At 36.3% G+C, this 24,127-nt stretch overlaps 1 protein-coding gene across 8 annotated transcripts in view; it reads left to right on the forward strand.

The window, feature by feature from the left end:
* The window catches only part of PPARA (peroxisome proliferator activated receptor alpha), a 173,815-nt gene extending 150,919 nt beyond the window's left edge, over positions 1 to 22,896 (forward strand). For 7 of the 8 annotated variants that reach the window (XM_085233236.1, XM_085233242.1, XM_010716016.4 and 4 more), the window contains 6 exons: positions 4,916 to 5,160; positions 7,005 to 7,165; positions 8,532 to 8,670; positions 11,319 to 11,521; positions 13,762 to 14,209; positions 15,707 to 22,896. In XM_085233236.1, coding sequence (XP_085089362.1) covers positions 4,953 to 5,160; positions 7,005 to 7,165; positions 8,532 to 8,670; positions 11,319 to 11,521; positions 13,762 to 14,209; positions 15,707 to 15,954 — 1,407 coding nt within the window. In that variant the 5' untranslated portion in view covers positions 4,916 to 4,952 and the 3' untranslated portion in view covers positions 15,955 to 22,896. Of the gene's footprint in view, positions 1 to 1,006; positions 1,152 to 4,915; positions 5,161 to 7,004; positions 7,166 to 8,531; positions 8,671 to 11,318; positions 11,522 to 13,761; positions 14,210 to 15,706 lie in introns of those variants that run through there. The other variant, XM_010716020.4, reaches the window with a different exon arrangement.
* Positions 22,897 to 24,127: the final 1,231 nt, after the last annotated feature.

Genomic DNA, 24,127 nt, shown 5'->3' on the forward strand with positions numbered 1-24,127 from the left:
GAGTACTTCTTGTTCTGGGAAGGAGAATTTTATTTTCTCCCTCTCTTCTCCCAGTTTTCTTAGGTAAAGAATAATCTTCCCGTTTGAGCAAACAGAAAATGCACAGCTTTTTTCCTGCTGTGGAATACAGACTGGGCTGTCCTGCAAGTTTTGATTCCACTTTTGCTTAATGCACTGCCCAGTTATAAGGGGAACAGTCCAGGGAAAGAATACTGTGCAGTATACATTAACGTTCTGTCATAGTGCCTAAAAAAGTGGAGGTTGCATAAACTTCTTAATTCTGTAATTTTTAATAGCTCAACTTTTCAAGTTCTGTGTAACTTTTGAAAATTAGAGTATATGACTTTTGATTTGTTTCAAAGGGAAGGATACTTTCAAGTTGTACAAGGTATCTTGGAGTACAACTGTGAAAAGGGGAAAAAAAAACCCACAGTTTTTCAGTTTGTGTGTATGTGCATGCATCCAGCTGGCAGTCTTGATGAAGATGTAGCACAGCAAAAATTTTCGTCTCATTCATTGTAAATTCTCTTTGATTTAGGTTTTTAATGCTTTGGAATATACAAAATACTGCTGAGGTGAAAGATCACAAATAAAGCTATCAGAGGATAAAGGAGAAAGCTTGTGTTTCTTCCCCAGTAGGAGATTAGACTTTGTATTCTAGGTGCCCAACTTTATTTCCAGTGGATGATTTTTATGTGTTTAAGCAGAATATAGGAAATAACCTGCAGTTTATTTATTCACTCAGGCTCTTCCTATTTACCTGAGCTTTCTAAAAGCATTTGTCTGCTGCACCCCCTAGTTCTAAATGTTTCATGTTCAGCTACAACGTTCTCAAAGCAACCTAAAGGTAATGATTGTTTCAACTTTAACCTTGATATTTGCAAGCAAGCCCTTTACACGATCAATTTGTTTATGCAGTAAATCCAGACTTTGTTACTTTTTCTCAGAGACCTTTGCAACTCAAAGATCTGTCTTCTTACAGGGATTGCCCGTAATGTGCAGGTATTAAATGTGGAATGATGAGGGCTTTAGGGTCCCGCCGTCCCTTTCCAAAAATGAAGCAAAAAAAAAAAAAAAAAGGATTGCTGCATGAGTAGGCATTTTTCTTTGGTAATCTGACTGATTTCTTTAAAATCTGCCTCAAGTTTTTGGTAAGTTACTCAGAGGGTACTTGCAATGTGGTGGTGGGAAAGGGGGTTGTCTTCATAAAACAGGCACACTTCAGAGATACCAGACTGTGAGAAAGTACTAGTAAAACCTATGTATCTTCAAAGCCATAATTGCATGAAATTGTTCTCATTTTTCTATGTCATATCATCTTGTTTTCAGTTCACTTTGTGTGTGTGTTTGTATGTGGGCGTGGGAATAGATACTAAGATGTTGTTAGGGAGCTGAGAAAACACTGCCAATGTCTCTGTGGCATAGGATTTTCTGAAGTCTTAAGAAGAAATGTTGGCTCATACAAATGTGTGTGTAGACTCTGCAGCTACCACCACCATCTGCTCTTGTAACATGTATAGCTTTACTTACAAAGCAAAATACTCATTGAGAATATCTTTTATATAAACTTCATACTCATTACTTTCTATATTTTAGAGACTTTATTTTCATGTGAACAGTATCCCTGCATATTAAGTGAAACCTGCCAATGAAAGCATGTGCATGTGTGAACATGCACAAGATACACAGAATACAAAAAGCAAGGGGTTTATTGCATGCGGACTAAATGATTTGAATTAAGGTTTTGTATAGGTGCTTCTGAAAAAAAAGGATTTAAAAATGTGTGTTTTGGCAGTCTTCAGCAGTGGTTATGTAATAGCTGCGCTTGCTAAGGTAGCTAGTTAACCATTGACATAAGCAGTAATGATTAAACAGCAGTAATTTACAAATAATATTTGAAAGTACAGAAGGGTATGTCATTTAACAGTTAAAAACAAAAGTACTTTATTTATACTTTACCAGCTGTTTAGTTTGTTATACAAATCCAGCTAAACAGGCTAGTGAATTTTAAATATTTACTGTGAAAGTGGATAAGTATGATGCAATTTGGGCAAAACTGATTGTAGTGATGAAAGAGTTGTTGCCATGTTCAGAGTTCAGCTATCAAGTGTTTAATGTCGATGTTATTGAAAATTGAACTTCAGTATTCACTTAATCTTTTAAAAATACTTGTGATAGACTAATAAGCAGAGATGGTTGTGATTCAGTGAGGAGCTGCAAGCAATGCTGAGCTATGCAAAGCCTTGTGCTTCCTGAATCTTCCCCAGCAATGCTTTGGCAGAGTATATGTGTGATGTCTGCAGAGGAAGGTAATGTGTCTGTGCTAGACTGAGCACACCAACAGAACAGTGCTGATCAAATTCTCTGGCAGGCTTCTCTTCCCTTTCTGTTGATGGCTCCCTGGGGAGATAAATTAGGTAGTCCCCTTTGAATTGCCAGAGAGCAGACACTGTTATTCTCCCTTTATAAAAATTGCGTTCATCAAGATTTCTTTACTCCTTTCCCTCACAATGAAAAGCAAAGGGGTAGTAATTTAGCTTTTATTTTTTGCAAGTAAAATACGTAAGAGTGATTCCTAATTTCTCAACTGGAGTATAATATCTCCCAGTACATTTTACTAGAGAAATAAAAGCAATTCTTGGAGACAGGGCATCTGTTGAGCTTCAAAAGTGGCATTAGGAATTGTTTTTACCAAATAATTTCAAATTATGAAAGTTCTGTGCTGAATGTAGTTGACAGCAAGTACAGTTCGGTAGTTGGTATGGTATGAGTTAGTCTCATTATTTTCCATTGTAATGTTTTGTTCTGTTCTAAAATTACTGGGCATCACAACCATTGCTACTTGGATTCTCATGAGGTTGAGATACACATGAAAATCCCTGCCTTGCTGATAAATATTCTATTACATTGCTGGCAGTCTAATATGATGTTCTAATGAGTAATTAATATGTCAAATTGGATAACTGAGTAATGAGTAATGGTATACAGGCTGTACTACTATAGACACTGGGTATTACTTTTAAAAATGAGGATACCCTGAAAATCAGGGGGAAGTTCTGAGAAGTCTACTGTATATATTTAAAATAACATTGATTGGCCAGTCAATGCTAAGAAGGATGTGAATTGTGAGATGGAAAGCCTTATGTGATACAGATTTGTTGTTGTTTGTTTTTGTTTTCCATAATATCATGTAATGAATACATTGGAAAACACCATAGAAACAATACATATGCACCATTGGTTTTCCATGAGATAGCATAAGGTAGGAGTGCATACTGCTAAGTGCGCTTGAAAAATAAATCACTTAAAAACTGTGTGTACATAACAGGTTGTAGAAAGCATAACTCTTACTCTTCCACAGAGTAGATCATTTTGGCCCCTGTTATACCACCTGATAATAGTGCCTTGTAAAGTTACACAAATATAGTTGAAGGCAGACTTTTGCCATCAGTCTGGGGAGAAAAGGCTTGATTGTAGGAATCTTGCTCGTCTAAAATTTCAGGATCTTTTTATACAACCAAATACAAGTGATGGCTGTCTTTCTTCTTTAGTATGTAAAGCAATAGTCAGCTATTTGTATCCCTCATAACTGTAATCTTTTGGTCAATTATATAGCCAAAAAAATCATGGGTTTTTGTCCTGAATAAATACCCTACGCACATAAGATGAACCTGTCATTTACAGATTATCAGATACATGGATTGATTGCTTAAAATAAAGTGTTCAATGTCACTGAAACCAAACCAGTTCTATCTGAAACTTTAAATAGCATCAAGGAAAGTTGGGTTGTTTTTTATTTATATATGGTTGGCTGGTTGGTTGCTTGCTTTTATCATAAGCTAGCGCTTTAATTGGAAAAGGAGTATTTGCCTATCCCCATATACCAGTTTTTGGTGGCTTCATGTTCTATGATAAATGGCAGCAAAAATATGGCTCTTTGTAAAAGTCAACACTGAGTGGGAACCGTGGGAACAGCCAAAGCTTCTCTGAAAGCCAGCACAAACTCACTGAACGCATCAGTACGTATTTGTATGTGTAGACAAGTATTAGCTGCTCAGTCTAAAAATGAGTTTCTTCTAGAAGAAGTGTATCTTGGCAGAAGAAGCAGCATTTAATTAATAAATACATTGCAGAATTAATAGTCACCTGACAAGGCAATAGAAGAATAATTGATATTTGTGAAATAAGTAGTTAATCTTCTTAGAATTCTGTGCTGTTACTCAAAGTTGATGACACTGTTAGTGAGTTTGGAAGGCAACTTTGAGAACTTATTTCATTGTGGGAAATAAAGCAAACTCTAGGAATTATAAGTATGTTGGATTGCATATGCTGGAACATTCTTGCTGAAGATGTAAGTTCATTGAATTAAGTAAGCCAGAAACTATTAGTTTTGCCAGCCTCTGTAATGATGCATTGCATATGGCAGTACTTTGTTTTCTGCAGTGTCATGAGAACTATCAAACAAATTTAAGAGATGAGAATCAATCTCAATCAACATATCTAAACCTGTTAGATGAGGTGAGAAAAGAGTACTCTAATGTATTACATACACATATTGATACTTGTTATTTTTCAGTGAAGTTTGGTGGGAAGTGCATAATACCCACTGTAGAAACAATTCATAACATTCAACAGCAAAGGAGAGAAAACAACATCTACAAATTGATCTTGTCATATATTTTCTTTGTACTGAAATATTTTGTGGACTTTTTCTTCCTAACCTGTCAGAGATTCGCTTTGCATAAGTCTTCTGGAGAAAGAATGCTGTATAGTATCTCATTATCAGATCAGAACTTATTTATCCAGTGTACTGTGTGTAACTGAATCAAATATAAATGTATATATATATATTAATTCTGAATTTGTAAGTGCTGATTTTTTTATTTTATTTTTTTTAACATTTTTCCCTCCCCAGCATAAAGGAGTTTAAGTGACTGCTCTACTTGACCAAAATGGTGGACACTGAAAACCATCTCTATCCACTTACTCCCCTAGAGGAGGATGATATAGGTAGTCCTTTATCTGGAGAGTTTCTACAAGATATGGAGAACATACAAGACATTTCTCAGTCTCTAGGTGACGATAGCTCTGGAGCTTTAAGTTTAACAGAGTTCCAATCACTGGGAAATGGTCCAGGATCTGATGGATCAGTTATAACAGGTAAGAGAGGTTACCATAAAACTTTCTTTTATAAATACAAAGTGATAGAAATGAAAGCCATTTTAATGTAATAATTATTGTTTATGAGTAAATGACACTAAAAACATATGAGCTGATTATAGCTTTGCCTTAATAAACTTAAGGATAGAATTAATTTACTAGATTGTAACATAAAGCTGCTGGTTTTTAAGTTATCATACAGCTCTTCTGAGACATGAAGTTGTTTGTTTGCTTGTTTTTCAATTATTTGTGTATGCATGCAAGTCCTATGATAATTTGGATCAGTTTCTAGTGTCGCCTTCTTATTTTCAGTATTTAGTGTTCATGGCAAAAGATCCTAGTTTTTCTGTTAGAGAAGTTGGAAAACATGAACTTTTAAGGCTCAAATTCCATTACACAAGTAGAAAGAAATGAAAATTATATGTTAAAAAAATCCTGTGTTTTAGGCTGTTGTTGATGACTCTGCCTGTGGGCTTGGCAATGCTGGCAGTGCAGTCTGAGTTCTGTGCCAGTGTTTTTTCCAGTGTCATACTTGCTGACCTACATTCATAAGTGTTTCTTAATCTTTCTGTTAAAATAACACACCCATTAATTTGCTGAAGTCTTGTGGTACAAGTTCTAAGATGAAGATAAAAGAAATTCTGGCCTCAGAAAATATTTTCCTCAAACAGGGTGAAAATATTAATTGAAATAGTTAAAACTGAAAGGTGTTGGTTCTGTAACGTGTTCATCTAGTAATAAAATTGAGAGTTTATTTCATTTTATGACATTCCAAAGATTATTTTCCCATTATATTCAAAAGGTAAAAATATTTGATCAAGGCTTTTATTGCTTGGATATCTCAGAAGTACATTTACGTTCTTTTTAATGTCTGTTTTCAGTGATGTGAAGGAGTATGTTTTTGCTTTAAGTAAATGTTTTATTTAGAAAATGAATGTGTATAACTGCTTTTTAGGTCTCAGTTAAGTTAATTTAAAACTATGAGTAATGAGTCAGTGGGATTTGTAAGTGTATCTTCAAATGCTGGACAAATTCAGCTTGAGCTAGGAATATGTCCCTTGTCTTACTATAGTAATAGATCTCATTCTAAACATTATAGCACAAGAGATGGAAACATAAAAGCAAGATGAGCTCTTAATAACGTTTCTGGAAAGAGCGATTGACAGGTTGGATGGTTATTGTAACACAAAATTGAAGCCATGAGAGGAAGTCTATTTTATTGTTTGGGTTGGATTTTTTTTCCCCTCCTGTCATAGTTTGCACTGTTTGTCTTGAGTAGGAGATATGTGTTGAATGTTGTTTCTTGGTTTCATATTTACATTATTAGTGAAGACACTTATATGCACATTTTTACAGTTAAGAGAATTTCCTCCATTTGAGTGAAATATTATTTGAGTACTTTTTAATTACTTTAAGTTTGGGAAATTAAACAATTTTATATTCACACCCAACAGACAAAAAATAGAAAAATTCAAAGTTAAAAATGGGATGCAGGGAAGTCCAAAAAGCTTGGTTTTCTCTCATTTTGTGTGGAGTACTCTTGGTGAATCTTGAAGGATCATTGTCTGCCTTCTAGTTCTTGCTGTTAGAGTTACTTCAGTAAGGCTTTTTGTCAACTGACATTGTATTTCTCATTGAAACTAGCAAAGTATGCCCTGTATTCTGTTTGTGTTTTTGCTGGTAAAATAAATAGGAATTATTTTTCAAACACTTATTGCCAAATTCACTTAATGGCTATGATTATTCACTACTGACTCACAATTACTTTTTTAAAATAAGCTCTTTTTTTGTGTTGTTGTTGTGGGTTTAGCATAGTAATTATGAAGTGTTCCTTTTTCTTTTAGACACCCTTTCACCAGCATCCAGTCCTTCATCCATTAATTTTGCCACAGCTCCAGGTAGCATAGATGAATCACCCAGTGGAGCATTAAACATTGAATGTAGAATTTGTGGGGATAAAGCCTCAGGCTACCATTACGGAGTACATGCTTGTGAAGGTTGTAAGGTACAGTCATAATTTTCTTTTTAAGAGCCTAAATCATGTCGCTTTATTTACAGGGTTATCTAAAGATAAACATTTGTTTCGTAAATGTTTAATTAGTATAATTTTAGCCATTAAAATTATTTAATAAATATATCTGAGATCTTCTTTGAGAAATAATTTGTTCAGATACTGTAACTAGATACCTTAACTCAATTCCAGACCTTCATCAAGCAGAGGCAATTCACAATGAAAATTTGAATGCCGCTGTTGTGGAACTAGTTAGTTAGTTAAACAATTTAGAGCACTAAACCATGACTTAAAATCAAAGCCTACCTGCTCCACTAGTGTTTTATTTGTGTTGGGAGCACAGCTGTGAGAAGCATGTGAGTTTGTTACATTTCCACTGTAACACTACTAAATCCCAAATTCTTCATCACCATCCTGTTCAGCTTGAATCACTTAGTACTGTACCTCTTGTAGTGCACATATCTGAGGCAAATTACTGTTATCATTAATGTATGATTTTGGGGAATTGTGTGGCCCAAGAATTCTAAGATTCTTTTTTTCTGATGTTTTAGTTTTGCTTTTTTTTTTTTTTTTTTTTTCTATATTAAAATGTAAGGCGAGAGAAATAATTTTGTGTGTTTACAGTTTTCTCTGCTGCTCCATGTCAGAAGGTGATATTTCAAGTATAAATCTTATGGGATAATACTAGAAACTCTACTAGCATTGAGGACAAGGAGAGCAAGTTCATAATCACCTGTGGTCAGAAATCTCCACAGCCTAAATGATATCTGTTACTATGTCACGTGAAGCAAAATGTTGCAATGACTTTAAAAAGCTTTGCTAACCCATTAATTACTTCTTAGTATGAGTCTGGTGTTACACTGCAATATCAAGACATCGTGGTAAGATCTGATGAGTTACAGGCTTTTCTATAATGCCTATTTTGTGTTCTTGGCTCTTTCTCCACACTGTGCTGCACTGTAATACCCCTCACATTTGCTGAATAGAAATGTGTTGATTCTGTTTGTGTGACTTACACGTGTGAATGATGAAGGTTGTTTCTGTCAGGCACTGAGAAAATATATGCAAAAGGAAGGTATGACTGTTTTACATAATCCTTAATAGCAGATTTACTCTGATACTCAAGGTTCTCAGCCCTCTCACGGGGAAGAGGGATGAAAACTATCCCTCCTTTCCTGTTTCCATTCTGTACACGCCTTCATACACACCACCTCACTGCAGAGAGTGGGGAATACAGGTTATGCTTTTCACATTGTTTTGCTAGTGATAGCAATAAACAGTAAAAAATTACGTACATGATTAAAGTTTAGTAGTCAACAGCTCTTTAACATTACATGTTGTTTTTTCAAACTTCTTACAGGGTTTTTTTAGGAGAACAATCCGATTAAAACTCATCTATGATAAATGTGATCGCAATTGCAAAATTCAGAAAAAAAATCGTAATAAGTGCCAATACTGTCGTTTTCAAAAGTGCCTTTCAGTTGGAATGTCACATAATGGTAGGTAAGAGTGCCCTTAATAATTTGCTTGTTTCTACCCAGGATCTGCTTTTGGAAGCAAGCACTTGGAAAACTTATATACTTCTTTACATGAGTTTGAACTTCATAATTTTTTCAGTATAAATTGTGGCAGAGAGGGCCAATTTCCATCATGGTTAGTTGAAGTAACTGATAAACACCTGCCAAACATACACTTAAGAACTTTACATGGTTGTGTGGATTTTCTGTTTTTCCATGAAATGGTGAATTTAGTTTGTTACACCAGAACTTTGGTAACATTGAAACAAGCTCCAGTACTGGAAGAATTGTGGTCAGATTTGCAGAGGAGCAGAAGGAGAACTATTTTGGGAGAGAGAAAGACATAGGATAGAAATCTGTAGAAGACCAGGCTCTAATATTTTGTAAGTTACTGTGCAATAGCTCTTGGACAGATGGTTTGGAAAGGGGGGGGAGAGGTTGCTGACTGTGTGTACTGACCGTGGAGCAGGTATCTGATAGATTGCTTGCTAAATGGAATGGTAAAAATTTAGAGCATTTAGATATACAGTTAAAAAAATTATGTTATTTTTTGTGTTAATGACTGAATATAGGGCTTGTAAGCCTGCAGCTTACAGGCCAATTTCAACCCCACAAGGCAGTTTTATGTACAGTATGTAGCTTGCTAAGCAACTTTGGTAAAGAGGAGAGGGAGAGGCCAAGCCACAAGAAAGCATATTTTAGGTGTCCAAATGACAGCAGTTTGCTTTCCCTACGTAAATCTCAAGGCTGAACTTGGGAGCAGGTGTGATCTGAGAGTAAGTTGCTGGGCTAGGTGAAAAGCTGTGGGTTGGAAGACAAACTTTCTGAGGAAACAATGCCATCAAGATAGCTGGGGTGGCAACCTGGTTGAAGAAGCTGCCTATTGCTGTGTAGTCTAGAGCCCTAGGAAGTGACACTGAGAATGTTAACTTTCTGGTTCTGGGGAAGTCTGGCTCCTTTGTGAGGAACCATGACTGATACTAAAATGCACTGGGAGTGGGTGTATAGTCTCTGTGTGACTTGGGAAGAACGTGCCAGCTAACAAAGTAACATCTCAAGAGCAGGAACTGAGTAGAGAGCTGTGCTGACTAGCAGGGTTAGTCCTCAGTTGAAATGATTTCCCTGTGGGTACATGTGTTCCAGCTGAAGGATGCAGAAGTTTTACTATGGTAAACATATGGGGGGCCAAAAAGGAAGAAAGGAAGGAAAAGACTTCTAACTTGCAGGCCATGCTTCTCAGGAAATAAATCTTAATTAGATTTACAGCCATGATCTTTACAGTATAAATTTCAGTTTAGGAGAGAGATTCTTCCACTTTTCTGATAGACTCATGGCCAGATTCAGAGCAGACCTTCCACTGAAGTCCAAAACTACACTGTAGATCATGCCCCAAATCACCTTATATCATGAGAAAATTCCTTGGCATGTTTAAGGGCTAATTCTACACAGGCTTGGAGTTACTCAGTCAAAGCAGTCAGGTTCTTTCCTCCCACTGCTGAAATGAGGCAAGAGTGACCAGCTGAACTTTCAAAACTTCACCACTATCAGAGGGCAGGGTCCCTTGTAAAATGGAGTTCCTTTTGGTTTTAGATGAAATTGAAGAGGTATGTAAAATATGCTTTTTATTCTGTCGTTAAGTGGCAAGAACAGTGGTCCAAGAAACAGGAAACTCCTATCCCCATTGAGATTTCAAACTCACATCTCCTGCCCCTCAAAAGAATGTCCTAGCAACTAGATTGGATACTCAAACTCTACTGTCATTCTCTCTGATCTTGGGTTGTGGAGTCTCCTTCTCTGGAGATATTCAAGTCTCGCCTGGACGCCTACCTGTGCGACCTGGTGTAGGGAACCTGCTTTGGCAGGGGGGTTGGTCTCGATGATCTCTAGAGGTCCCTTCCAACCCCTACAATTCTGTGATTCTGTGACCTTTGAGTGTAAGTATGGGTCTCTGATCTCTTCTATTCTCACTAGACAGTATGTATATGTTGAACTGAGCAAACATCCAGTGTATAAATAGCTGAAGCCCTAGCAGGTCCAGAATCGGCACTGGAATTTGGTCCCATCTCCCTGCAGAGTAATTCTCCAGGCAGCTTTCCAGCCAGCACTTGTGCTCTCTGCCAAGCTCCTGACATGACTTTCATCACTGAATTTTTTTAGAATTCCCGTGGTAGACTTTGAGTCTCTCACTTTAGGAGCTGTAAGACACAACAAGGAGAGAACAACTATTTAGGTGGTGTAGAAGGAAAAAGGCGTGCTTTCTACATCATTGCAGATACCAGTTTGTGTTCTAAAATGTCTAATTACCTTCAGTTTAGTATACTGACTAGATGAGCTTCATCAGTCAGTATTGGTCTCAGTCATCATCTGTGCTGGAAAGGACTATTTCACTAGCTTGGTTGTTCTGAATGGAAAATCTTGCTGTCTATTCAGCAATGGGAAAAGGCACAGTTTTTTTTTTAACTTTTTTTTTTTAACTTTTTTTTTAACTTTTTTTTTTTAACTTTTTTTTTAACTTTTTTTTAACTTTTTTTTAACTTTTTTTTAACTTTTTTTTTAACTTTTTTTTAACTTTTTTTTAACTTTTTTTTAACTTTTTTTTAACTTTTTTTACAATTTTTTCCTTCTATCAGCAATACGTTTTGGACGAATGCCAAGGTCTGAGAAGGCCAAGTTGAAAGCAGAAATTCTAACGGGTGAAAATTATCTAGAAGATTCAGAAATGGCAGATCTTAAATCACTTGCCAAAAGAATTCATGATGCTTACCTGAAAAACTTCAATATGAACAAGGTTAAAGCCAGAGTCATCCTCGCAGGGAAAACTAACAACAATCCGGTAAGTAATTTTAATGTAACTTTAAAGTAAAGCTAGAAGGACATAAGGTGATACAATAATTTGTTAAATTCTTAAGCATATCTTTTAGAAAATGAGTAACATGCTCATACAGATGAGATATACAAAAATAAATCCCTATACTAAATGTAAGTACTTTTAGGCACTATGAGAGTAATAGCTTTAGGAACCACTAAATTATAGTAGCTATGTAAGGGAACAAAAATCAGTTCTTAATCAGAAAACAAAATGGGTATCTGAATGTGAACACCTTGTGATATTGGTGGGGAAAATGGTTCAAATTTAATATCCTGTTATGAAAGGGGATTGGGGAACAAGGGAATTTCAAATGCTTTTCTGCCACAGATACCAGATTAAATACTGTTATCTTTTAGGACAGCAGCTCTGAGTTTCTGTTGTTGTAATCCCAACAGTATTAATGGTAGGAAGAGAAGGAACTCACATTTCTCATTCTTTTTTAACAGTACTATACATTTCCTCATGCAACCTTCCTAGTCATAACTATGTGGTTAGTTTGAAAGGGAGAGGCAAGGTTGTGGGGACATGTATGCTAAACAGTTTAATTTTCTTCCAGGAAATTTATCCAAGGTCTTGAGAAAAGTAATGAATGTTCTCTATGAATTTTAACTTACAGTATTTTGTTCATTACTAATTAGTAGATATTGTGAAATAGTTACCTAGCAGTTGCACAACTGCTATCTGAGATTTTACTGAGAGCCCTGATGTTTTGACAATGAGCGGAATTTTCCTAGAAGTGATTGAATATGGCAAGGAAGCCAATGTCTGACAATGAAGAGGTATCTTGTATATATGATATAGAAGATAAAATCAGCAGTAAAATAAAAAAAAGTTAATTCCAGTAAAAAAAAAAAAAAATTGTTTGTTATGAAAATTGTAAGCAAGCTGTCTTCCAAATTATGGAATTTAGTGTATTATAGTCTAGTTTAGCCAAGCATACAAGCACATTAAAAGAGAAACATATGAATAATGCCAGTGTTTTACACTGGATTGATGAGATGCTTAAAAATTAAGCATGGGTGTAAATGTTTTGAAGGATACAAGCTGACATAAGCCTAAAGTAAATACTATGCTTTAATACCTTACCAAGTAGATATCTCCATAAAGTCATCTTTAAGCTTGTTATCGTGCCAGAGTTGCAATATGGATTTTAAGTGTAGGGATCCTAGATAACTAAGTCTTAATTTTTGTGTTTGTATTCATGCAATGAAGTTGATGTAATTGCTCTCAGATTAGAGCTGTCTGATTATCAGAAGCTAGTGGCTTGCATGTGTATCAGTGAATTCACGAGTGAAAAAACAATGAGGAATCAGAACCAGTATGGTAGAAACAGGTTATTTCCTCATTCTTCAATATACAGGAAAGAGGAGAGGTTTTTTTTCAACCTTATCATCTTTCCAGGAAAATATATTTTGCTTTTCTTTTAACCTAAAATAAATAAATAAAATAAAATAAAATAAAGGAGAAAGAGAGGCTTGTCGTCGGTAATTAATAATCTACCTATTTCTGAACTATGTATTAATGTTTGATTTCAGGAGATCCTAATTCTTGACACTACTGTCACTCACTGCAGAATAAACCAGTATTTTTCATGATGACAAGGTGTCATTTTTATATTTGGCTTCTAATAACTTGGCAATACCTCATCAGATTGTAATGCATATATTTTCTAAATGAAGAGGGTTTTATTTACAGAAAAGAGTGTGATCAAGCCTGAAGTTTAGTGTTGTCTGACATTCTAATGGGATTTGGTGTTAGAGATTATTTAGACTTACTGTAGCTGGCAAGTCGAGCACAATTTCTATGGAAGAACAGCTGTGACATAGTTACGAAAATCTGAAAGTGAACATAAGAGTAATAAACAGGTCACATTCTTGTGACTTGTTGGACTGGATGGCCTTCAGAGGTCCCTTCCAACTCTAAGGATTCTATGATTCTGTGTAAAAGTAGATTGAAGATACGTCATACCTATTTACCTTTTGTTTTTTGCCTTGTTTGAAGAGCAGATTTGCTTGTAAACAATGCAGTTCATAGTTCTGAAATACATGGTTTCTCTGTATGCAGAAAAAGAACTCAAGGTTTATTGATAGTTTAAAAACAGATTATTATGAAAATTAAAAGCTTCGCCCAAATTCAATTTCTCTAGCAAAGCAATGATTAATAGCTTTTATTTTATTGATGAATTAATACTGTTTTCTCTGTAGCCCTTTGTTATACATGATATGGATACCTTGTGCATGGCAGAGAAGACGCTGGTAGCAAAATTGGTTGCCAATGGAATTCAGAATAAGGAAGCCGAAGTTCGAATCTTCCACTGCTGCCAGTGTACATCTGTAGAGACTGTCACAGAACTTACTGAATTTGCCAAATCTATCCCTGGCTTCTCCAATCTTGACTTGAATGATCAAGTGACGCTGTTGAAATACGGAGTTTATGAAGCCATCTTTGCCATGTTAGCATCTGTAATGAACAAAGATGGGATGCTGGTAGCCTATGGAAATGGTTTTATAACCCGAGAGTTCCTGAAAAGTCTGAGAAAGCCATTCTGTGATATAATGGAGCCAAAATTTGATTTTGCAATGAAATTCAATGCACTGGAACTGGATGATAGTGATATATCACTTTTTGTCGCTGCCATCATTTGCTGTGGAGGTAAGTGCTACGTATTTATTCTTCAAGGCAGTAAAAATTAGAGAGGGGTCTAATTACTCTGTATTTTTAAGGGGAAATGTAAAGAGTGTTGGTGTGTTTTTGTTTGATGTTTGGGGATTATTATTTTTTTATGTTTAAGGAAGCAGTATTTGCATTTACAAAATGGACAGAAAAGCAGTTTGTAATGAAATTGGAAACAAAGGGGTATAGTTTTGCTCACTTTTGACTTGCTGATTGGATCATGTAATGAATTCTGCACAAATGCACAGTGCTATCGATGCACATCCTATTTTCTGATTTTAAAATTGCAACTTATTTTCAAAACCCGACTTGATCAGCTAATTCCAAAAACTAGTTTATGACGCTTTAAAAAATAATTTCATAGTACCTGGGAATGTGGCTTTGTTTTTTTTTTTTTATGCTCATTGTTTATGAGAGGAGGAACACAAACGTTATCCATTCTTTCCTCCTGAAAGGACATACATACTTAAGGTTAAATTCAAAACTATTCATAGGCGTTTTGAAAAAAGAAAATAAGAAGATCAAGACAATTCCAATGGCATGGTTGCCTGCTTTTTTTATATCCTGCCAAACTCATAAGGCATTTCACTGTTAATGGCATCCTCAACAATTACAAGAAGAGAAAGTCTGTAGACTTTCAAATGCTTCAAGTGCGAGTTCAGACAGTAAGTTCCCACCAAATCTTGAGTTACTTTTGCACACCATATTGATATTTTGAGTTTTCAAAAGTCAAGAGTGTTCTCTTCAGGCAAAATGGTGTTTTTCTCTCTTCTTCTCCTTGAAAATAGCTGAAGATTGCAAGAAACAAATTTAGCTTGTGACCTCATACTTCTCACAGATAAGTTTTACCCAGAGAGTTCAAGTATAGGATTGTAAGTAGCTGCAAGTGGGATCCAGTGCTGGAAAGTGTGAAACACCCTTAATAGGTACTTCTCTACACCCTGTCAATAACTTATGCTATAGCAATATGTATGGGAATCAAGGGTGAAAGCCAGATATTTTGTATCTTGATTAGAGCTCCCAAACTTGAAGAAGTCCTTAGAAATAACCATGTGTTTTTTAACTCTTGTACTTACTGTTTGAATTATTTTATCGTGACATGCAGATTAGAGAACTGGATTCCTAGGCTGAATGCTTCTTGTAGTTTTGTGAGTGAAAGGGGTGGGTTTTGTTGTTTTTTGGTTTTTGGTTTTTTTTTTTTCCTTTAGCAGCACAGGTTGTGTTTAATACTATGAACTTTCCTCAAATACCTGTGGGCATTGAAAATGCTTTGACCTGAGGGCTAAGACTACATTTTTTTTAAAGGTTTACTTTAAGCCTGTTCCAAGTCCTGTTGAAGCTGATGAGGTTATTGTCATTGCCCTCAATTGTATAATGTAAATTTATACTCATCTATAAAATATAGAATCTATAAAATAGCCTACAATAAAGAATATTTCAAAAATTTTGACATGTATTCTTCTGTTTTGAGAACAGATCGTCCTGGTCTTGTGAATGTAGGACACATTGAAAAAATGCAGGAGAGCATTGTGCATGTACTGAAACTGCACTTGCAAACCAACCATCCTGATGATACCTTCCTCTTCCCGAAACTTCTCCAAAAGATGGCAGACCTCCGACAGCTTGTCACAGAGCACGCTCAACTTGTTCAGATAATCAAGAAGACTGAATCTGATGCACATTTACACCCTTTACTGCAGGAAATCTACAGGGACATGTATTAAGGATTTTTAGATTTTTTTCCACAATATTTAAAGACAACAGCAATATTAATAATAGATGGGAGCAAAATCACTTGCACAGCTATCAGCTGTTCACTCAGTTCGGAGCGTGAAAAATGTAAAAGCTAAGTAACTGGAGTGCTAAAGGTCTTTTGGTTTGAGTTCTTCTGTCTTCTTTTGAATGAGTTCTGCAGAAAAATACTGATCGTAATGTTCATGAAGCGCCTTAAAAGCAGTTCTTTTATTTGGAAATCTGAAGATTGGTAAAGAATATATATTTGTATAATAAATCAGAATGTTAAGTAACAGAAATGGAAAAAAAAAAAAAGTATTTCCTCTTGGCTTAGTCATTTTAGAGTTGCAATAACAAATTCAGCAAATTCTCTCCAGCTACAAGCACCGTCATAAAGATGATGCATTCTTGGCTAATAGAAATACTGAGAAACAACTAATATTTTTCGTTAGAGGCATTCACTCTAGATTTATCAAATGATTGGGTATTACTGTACATACATATATAAAAAAATTTGAAAGACCTTTCTTGTGCCACTGCTTGAAATCCATGAAGCACACTACAGCTTCACATAGCATGGCATTGGTGTACTTTAGGATTAGTGCACTGAAAAGACAATGCTTTCAAGAAATGAAATAAAATCCTAAGCATTATCTAAAAGACAGCAGATAGTAGTACTATTCAGGTTTTTCTGGAAGACTAAAAGTGCTAAGTCATGGAACTGTTTGAAAAGGAAAGGAAATGCAAAAATCTCCCTGAGGAAAAATGCGTCTAACCATTTGTAGCTTGGAAAACTTGCAGTAGCTCAAGATGCAGACAGTTTTGACTTAAGAATACAACTTTGAATCAGCCAGAGTTCTGGACAGACAGAATAATCTGATCCTCGTTGAGGGGGGGGGGAAAAAAAGGAATTTCAACTGTACAGTATTCTCGTGCAATGATAGCTCACTCTGAAGAAATGATTACATAGGAAAGGCACCTTCCTTCTTGTCCTGTGTTTTGGCAGTACGGAGTTAATTGAACTTGTTTACTTTTCTGATGAGTACATTTTTTTCTTTTTTTTCAATTCTTCACTCATATATTTCTAATCTTTGATAGACCTTGCCTATAGAAGTAATAGCTGGATTATTTTACCAAATTTTCTCCTTCTCATTAGCGCCATAGCGGATAAAGTGACAAGAAAATGGAGCTTGTCAATTGTCTGATGTTATGAAATCATGAGAGCACAACTGAGAGTAAGTTTATCATATACCTGAGTATTTTACAAAAGTACTTACTCTTGATTCAAAATAAGCTACAAGGAAACTGCTTGCCTATGGCATTTTGCAGGATCCCTTATTGAGATTAATGCACAAAATGTGAAAGCAAGTGCTAGTTGCATACAAGGCACTGTGCTAGTTCTTTTTCTTGACATTTTTTAATCTGGTAATTTCAGTTTGTTATTTTTGTATTTTGCTATCTGTTTCATAACAAAGGCTTTAGGAGCCAGTCTTAACATTGTTGCAACAGTTAGGCTTTCAGTGCCACAGGGATGACACGTTCTCCTTGTTTCATTGTAGCTTGTTTGGAAACATTAGAATCTTAGACATTCTCAGAATTAATTAAGATGGATGAAGTGAAAGCATCATGTATTGGTGCTTATTTAGTTACATTTGTTTTGCACAAACCCACTGGCATGGCTAGGCACTGAATAAATTACTGGTTTAACAGCAATTTGGTATTTACCTAGATGATGGCCATTAGCAGAAGTTTTAGTGTGAAATACTAAAGCACCAGCCTCAAATTTAGTGACTATCTAGGGCAAGATAGAAGAATTAGGTATGTATGCATCGAACTTCCTCCTTTGCCTTCCCTGTCAGTTACCTTCTCCCCACAGCTGGGATGAATAAGCATTGTGTTACAGTTCCTTCGAACACTTCAGTAAGAGAAGATTGTTGGTCTTACTGGGAAGCAGTGGATGAGAAATGGGTTGTCTTGTGTCTTGCAACAGTAAGTACTATGGCCTCAGAAATAACAAGATTTTACCAGTGATGCTGCTTAATTCTTCAAGTCGCCATTGTCTCTCTAGGAGATGGTGGCTTTTGGGCATAAGGTAGTCAGCACTGAGGTATTTGATAAGCAATATTGCTTAGTTAAGGAAGTTGCCAAAATCTCACAATGGCATACCAGCAATCTGTAAACACTGCATCCATCCATAGGAAGCGCACAGTGCTTAACACTGTGCAGCTGATGGCGGTGGAAATTCTAAAGTTGGAAACTCTAACAGCCAACTGGCTCAAGTTTGTCTTCTGAAGAAGTGTAAGCTGCATTTTCCCCCAAAGCGCAGTCATGTGCAAATTTGAAAGTTCTCTTCCATTATTTGCATGTACTGAAGTTTCTCAGAAAAAAAAAAAAAGTTAAAAAACAACAACAAACAAACAAAAAGACAAACTCGCTGTGGAGAAAATGTATTTTCCCTGTTATTGTTTCCAAAAATGGCTAATACACTTAACTGAAACTAAAAAGTTTCATAATAAATACTTACATTTGGCAAAAATTATAAAGAATTTAAAACAGCATTGTATCTATATTAGAAGCCTCTTTGTAACAGGATCCCATTACAGGCATTAGGAAAGTGTGTTATTTGCATTTTTTCCTACTTCAGGTGCATTTTTTTTTTTTTAATAACAAAAGAAAATGCAAGCATTTTTTGAGTAATCCCTTTGGACACCAGCATTCAATTTCTATTTTAAATTAAATTGCAGGCCTTTAAATGTACGGGAAGAATACATCTGTGAGTTACAGAGTTACAGAAGTATAAACAAGATGATAATGTAGCTGAAAATTCTGGATAAATTCCACTGTCTACAGGTTTGCACTGTGCATGTAACCACAGACTCCTTCTGTGGAGACATTCAAGACTCACCTGGATGCTTTTCTATGCAACCTCCTGTAGTGAACCTGCTTTAGCAGAGGAGGTTGGACTCTGATCTCCAGAGGTCTCATCCAACTCCTGTGATTCTGTGTGTTTCTCAAAGAATGAAACAGAGCAGACAGTTCACTTGCATAAGTGTGCAAAAGGAAGTTCTTAATTTAAACCTTATGCTTCTAAAAAGTTACATCAGAGACTTGTGTGGATGACTAGATATTTGCCAATTAGATGTCAAAATTACTCTATTTATGTTCATTTTCAAGAAGCTTGGAGTCTGACAAGCTTTATATCACTGAGGAGCTTTCAGTATCTCCACATCATAGAGATCATTTAATATTTTAAAATGTTCAATCTATAGAGGGAAATAAAATTAGCTGATTTCAGGATAAAGATTTATTAAAGGCTTACTAGTTTGTTATGTATAGTTTTGATCTGATTCGTATCGACACTAGCTTATTTTAATGTAATAGCACTGAAGACTCCTGGTTAGGGACCAGGTACCCACAATGAGCTTACAGCCAGAGGCAACAGGTGGATAGGGATCCTAATGGTACAATTTAGGATTTCAACAAACCTACCACCTATTCACTTTGGAGGGTCTTTTTGTTTCTTTGTTTTTGATTTATTGGTAAGCCTTAAGTACTTTAATAGCAGGGAAAAGAAAAAGCAAAAAAAAATAAGGGTTTGTTTCTAATAATTAGGAGTACTCATTTTCAAACTCTATAATATATTTTTTAAAGGTACTCTGTGTTCAGTTTGATAGTGCACAGCTGTCTTTAAAAGAAAAACAAAACATTGCATTGTACTTATATAAATTTCAGAAATCCACTTTTATTTTAAACACAAATTGACTCTCAATGGATAGGAATGTTCTCCACTTACAGAAATTGAATCTTTTTTGGCATTTAAAGAAGTGTTCTCCTTTTGTCACTTCCATGTGCCTTTGTGCTTTGGTTCTAGCCAGCTGCTAGAAAGCTGAAGTGTTGCCAAAGAGCATATTTTAGCTTTATTTCTGGCCTGCACAGATTTAGGAAATACCAGCAGTTGCACTAAGTCTGTTCTCATGAGAGAGCTAGCACAAGTTTGCAAATCAAAGAGCTTATAATAAGCATCCAAACATTTGTTTGTTTATTCAAACTGCTAAAGCTTTGGAGATTTATTCATGGTGGGAGCTGGGTCACACACTGGTAAATTGAAATTTCCTCCTTATCTCTAATGGAAAGCCTGGACATCTTGCACATCATGTCAGACAGAGAAATCAGAGACTGTGCTGTAGCTGCTTCTACTGTGTCTAAAGAGGAACAATTTCAGCTCTGTCTCTCCTTAAAAGCGACCATGTTACTTAGTAGAAAATCTGCAACTGCCTTCAACAAATGCATTTGCAGCTGTTGGGTTATTACTTTAAGGATAAGTTCTTAAAATTATGGACCTTCACTGAAAACCCTGACCCCTTAGTAAGTGTCAAAATACGAGGGTTAGTACGGTATCTGGTACTTGCTTATATCTCAAGTGCTTTCTTGATAATAAGTTGCATATATATTTTTTTAATCTAGAGTTAATTAGCTCTGCTATCCTCTTACTAGAGATTTAAATTATATGTGGATTTGATCTGAGAGTATTGATCATATGTACTATGGAATTTTTTAATTTAATGTAATACCATTTCTTCACGTTTTGATTTGTAAAATATCAGAATATAATTGCATGGTATAAACTTTCACTAAATTATATTACAGAGGTACTTTAAGAAAAATATGTAAATTATTTAATTTAAATACTTGTTTCATACTTTATCTTGTGAAGCCTTTTGTACAGTGAGGAAAGATTTACTTTTATGGCTAAGGGTGGTGGGCCTTAAGTCAAAGACAAGCATCTATTTATTCCTGCGTGAGTTTTATTCCTATCATAAATTCTGCAACTTGTTGACGTTTGGCATTGACGGTTGGCGCCAAATTGAAAATTGTATTTTCACATAGAATATAGACTTCCTTAAAGTAAGTCTAGGTTAGGATGAAATGTAACCTATGGCTGCTTCTTTTATGAATTTCTTAGGCAGCAATGGAAAAAAAACTTTAAAAGGTACCATCAAATGTGTCACTTTACACTGTAAATATATCGTATAAATGCATTGCTAACTAAACCCATCCTAGGGCAAAGGCATTCCTCTTCTGTTTTCCCTAACGTGCTTACAGTTTTTTAAAACTTCTTCAGCTTCTGAAGCCTTTTTTCCCCTTAATCTTCTTGACTGATTGCATCAGTGTTATCTCGTCAGATTCCACTGAAACCTTGTTTCAAAACAGAATTTCTACTGCAAGGACCTCAATTTCAGCTGAGCTGCCTCTGCCCCTGGGGTAGACTACAGGCCTAAGAGAAATTCATCTCCTTACAGGCTGGGCCTTAAGAATGGACTGGACTGCAAGAGCAGGCATAAGGTACTCAAAAGCCATTTTAAGTATTTTGGTACGTTTTCTCAGGTTGGATACGCATGAGCTGTAATTGCTTCTATGGAGGGGAAATTAAAAAAAAAAAGAAAAAAGCAGCACAATGCAAAAAGTTTTACGGCATTCTTCACCCCTGAAAGGAAAAAAATAAAAAATGGTGGTGATAAATATTAGCCAACCAAAATACTGGCACACTCTCCTCCTACTGTGCGTAGGAGTGCAGTATAAACATTCAAAATCTCTTTTGTGATGTGTAATGGGAATCATAAGATTAGCCAAACTGCTGGGTGATTCATATACAAGTTGCCACACAAAGAGCCATCCACATCCAGGCTTCCCTACCTCAGGCACATCTGCGTGTGCCACAGGAAAGTTTTGCTGCCCGGTGTCGGAATTGCCTTCACGGAGACACAGCGCCTTTGCCCCATCGGTCCTGCAGCGCTCTTCGGAGCTGCTGGGGGTGGAGCAGTTCTGCTCATCTGTGCTGTTACGTCCGCTGACAGTCACACAGAGAATGGGAAGAGGCTGCTTCAACGAAATCCCTCACCTCGCTCCCTGCAGGGACAGCTCCGGTGGGGCGGCTGGCAGCGGGAGGCCGTGGCTTCCTCTCAGTGGCCACAAATATTTTCCTCTGGTTTCAGAAGTGGAAGAACATTTCCGGCTTCCTTAGTGACAACAAAGCTAAGTTTGAATAGTGCAGATTTTAAAAAGAACACCCCTGTTACTGTTGGACACTGTCTGTGGTATCAGCTTCTCAGATGAGCTGCATTTCATATTGCTCCTGATATTTCACAACTATACAATCACTCTGATTTTCTGTAGGAATGTAACAATTTAATTACATCATGATGTTAGAACCCTTTATGGTGTGTTAAATTGTCTGTTATCTGCTACGACAAAGAAAAAGCACATTTTTGTTAGCATTGCCAAATCCTAATCAGTAGAGCTAACAAGTGTTTAATTATATCAAGATAATGATATTAAAGAAGAAAAAAAAAAAAGCAAGCAACAAATCATTGTTTCCAGTCACTTTTTTTTTTTTTTTAATTTTATTTATTTTTAGAGGAATTTTGGGGTGTGTTTTATTGCAAAGAGCTGGCATTTCTTGAAGGGAGTAGTCAAACCTGATTCCCATGGAATGTGTTTCCCAGTGAAATCCCACCCAGTGCTTCCGGGTTCCTGTGGGTCTTTCTGTCAGACCAAATGCAGATGGGATTTCCAGGAAAGAACAGCAGCCCTGGGCTCACAGGGTCTTATAAGGAAAGACAAAGTCACTTACATGCGTGAGTGTAAAAATTACATATAGTGTAATGTGATGATGGCTTCTCAGATGTTACCAGCCTACCAAGCTAGAATGAAAAAACTTGGAACTTTTTTACATTGTTTTTTTGTTTCCTCCTCCTTTAAAACATAAATGGTTGGATTCACTGTTTGTATAGAGACTGGTAGAAACCTCTGTGCTTTAAAAAAAAAAAAAAAAAAAAAAGTTATCCTGCAAGATTGAATGTAAACACAATTAATTTGCAATATGTTTTTGCCTTAATGGTTTAAAAAAAAAAATAAAGTATTTTTAAAATGAACCTGATTTGTGCTGATCTTTCATTTCCAGGAAAATGAAGTGTTGTGGTTTTGAGACAGGCAGAGCTGTGGCCTCTTGCACTTTATCCAAAGCAGCTGCCACATCTTAACTGAATCCCTTCCAATGGCCATACACGCATCAATAACTTTTAAGTGCACTACGATAGTTCTGCTCTGACCTCCTGTACAGCTTATGTCCTCACCTGGCAGCTCCTGTCAATATATGCAGAGTCAGAACCTGGGGTGTGCAGGGTGGTGGTGGTGATGGCAGCCATCACTCCTTCTGAGACAGCACCAGTGGCAGGAGTGCTCTTCTAGTTAATTAACAATTCAAACAAATTTGCCTTACTTTGATATCCAGGGCTCTACTTCAGAAAACACTCAGCTGCTCAACTTCACACCAGGAATACTACTTCTAGTAGAGACCACGAGCGGATAAAGCAAGCTTTGCTAGGAATGGCTGCATTTATTGTGGGGGTTGGCAACAAATGTCTGTTTTTAAAAAGAAGTACTACATAAGCTTACTATTTAACGTGTTAGTATTACAAGGGTTTTTTAATGACAGAATAATATTTGAAGTATCTAGAACGTGTGGATGCTTGTAAGTGCTGTTAGGGATTTGTGTGTAACATACATATGCATTATCTCCTTTGCAAACCCAGGGATTTATTGAAGTGGTAAAACGGTGCTGAAGGAAAATCACAACAGAGTAAATAAACTTTTTTTTCATCATCTGTGTGCTGGAGGATTGAGGGCCTCATTTTCAGCAGCAGAAAGTACCAAGAGGAGTTGATAAAACCCAACTGTAAAGGCTTTGTGCATCCTGTAAGGAAGGACTCGTGGCTGCTAAGCTGTGGTAAATTTAGGTATGATGACAGCGTTCGATCTGTAAAATCACATATATACCAACACACTGTGATAGAGAGCATAATGCCCACGTTCAGTAGGAAGTATTAGAATGCAGAATATGCAAGTAGTAACAGTCAGACACAGATAATAACCCTGTCATTACAGGAGATCCCTAATCACATGTAGGCCAGCTTTCCTTTCCTAGCACAAGAAGGGCACACAATAGGTTGAATTAGAGGAAAAACAGCTCAGAAAACAGAGGTCCTTCCCAGCACCATGTGGGTGCACTTCCCAGGCCTCAGGTATCTTACAGCCCAAAGGCACATTCTCATTCAGATGCGAACTGCATTCACCAGGCTTTTAAAACCTACTTTCAGGCTAAGA

This window comes from Meleagris gallopavo, chromosome 1, assembly GCF_905368555.1.
Source record: "Meleagris gallopavo chromosome 1, MGAL_WU_HG_1.1, whole genome shotgun sequence".
Classification (NCBI taxonomy): domain Eukaryota; kingdom Metazoa; phylum Chordata; class Aves; order Galliformes; family Phasianidae; genus Meleagris; species Meleagris gallopavo.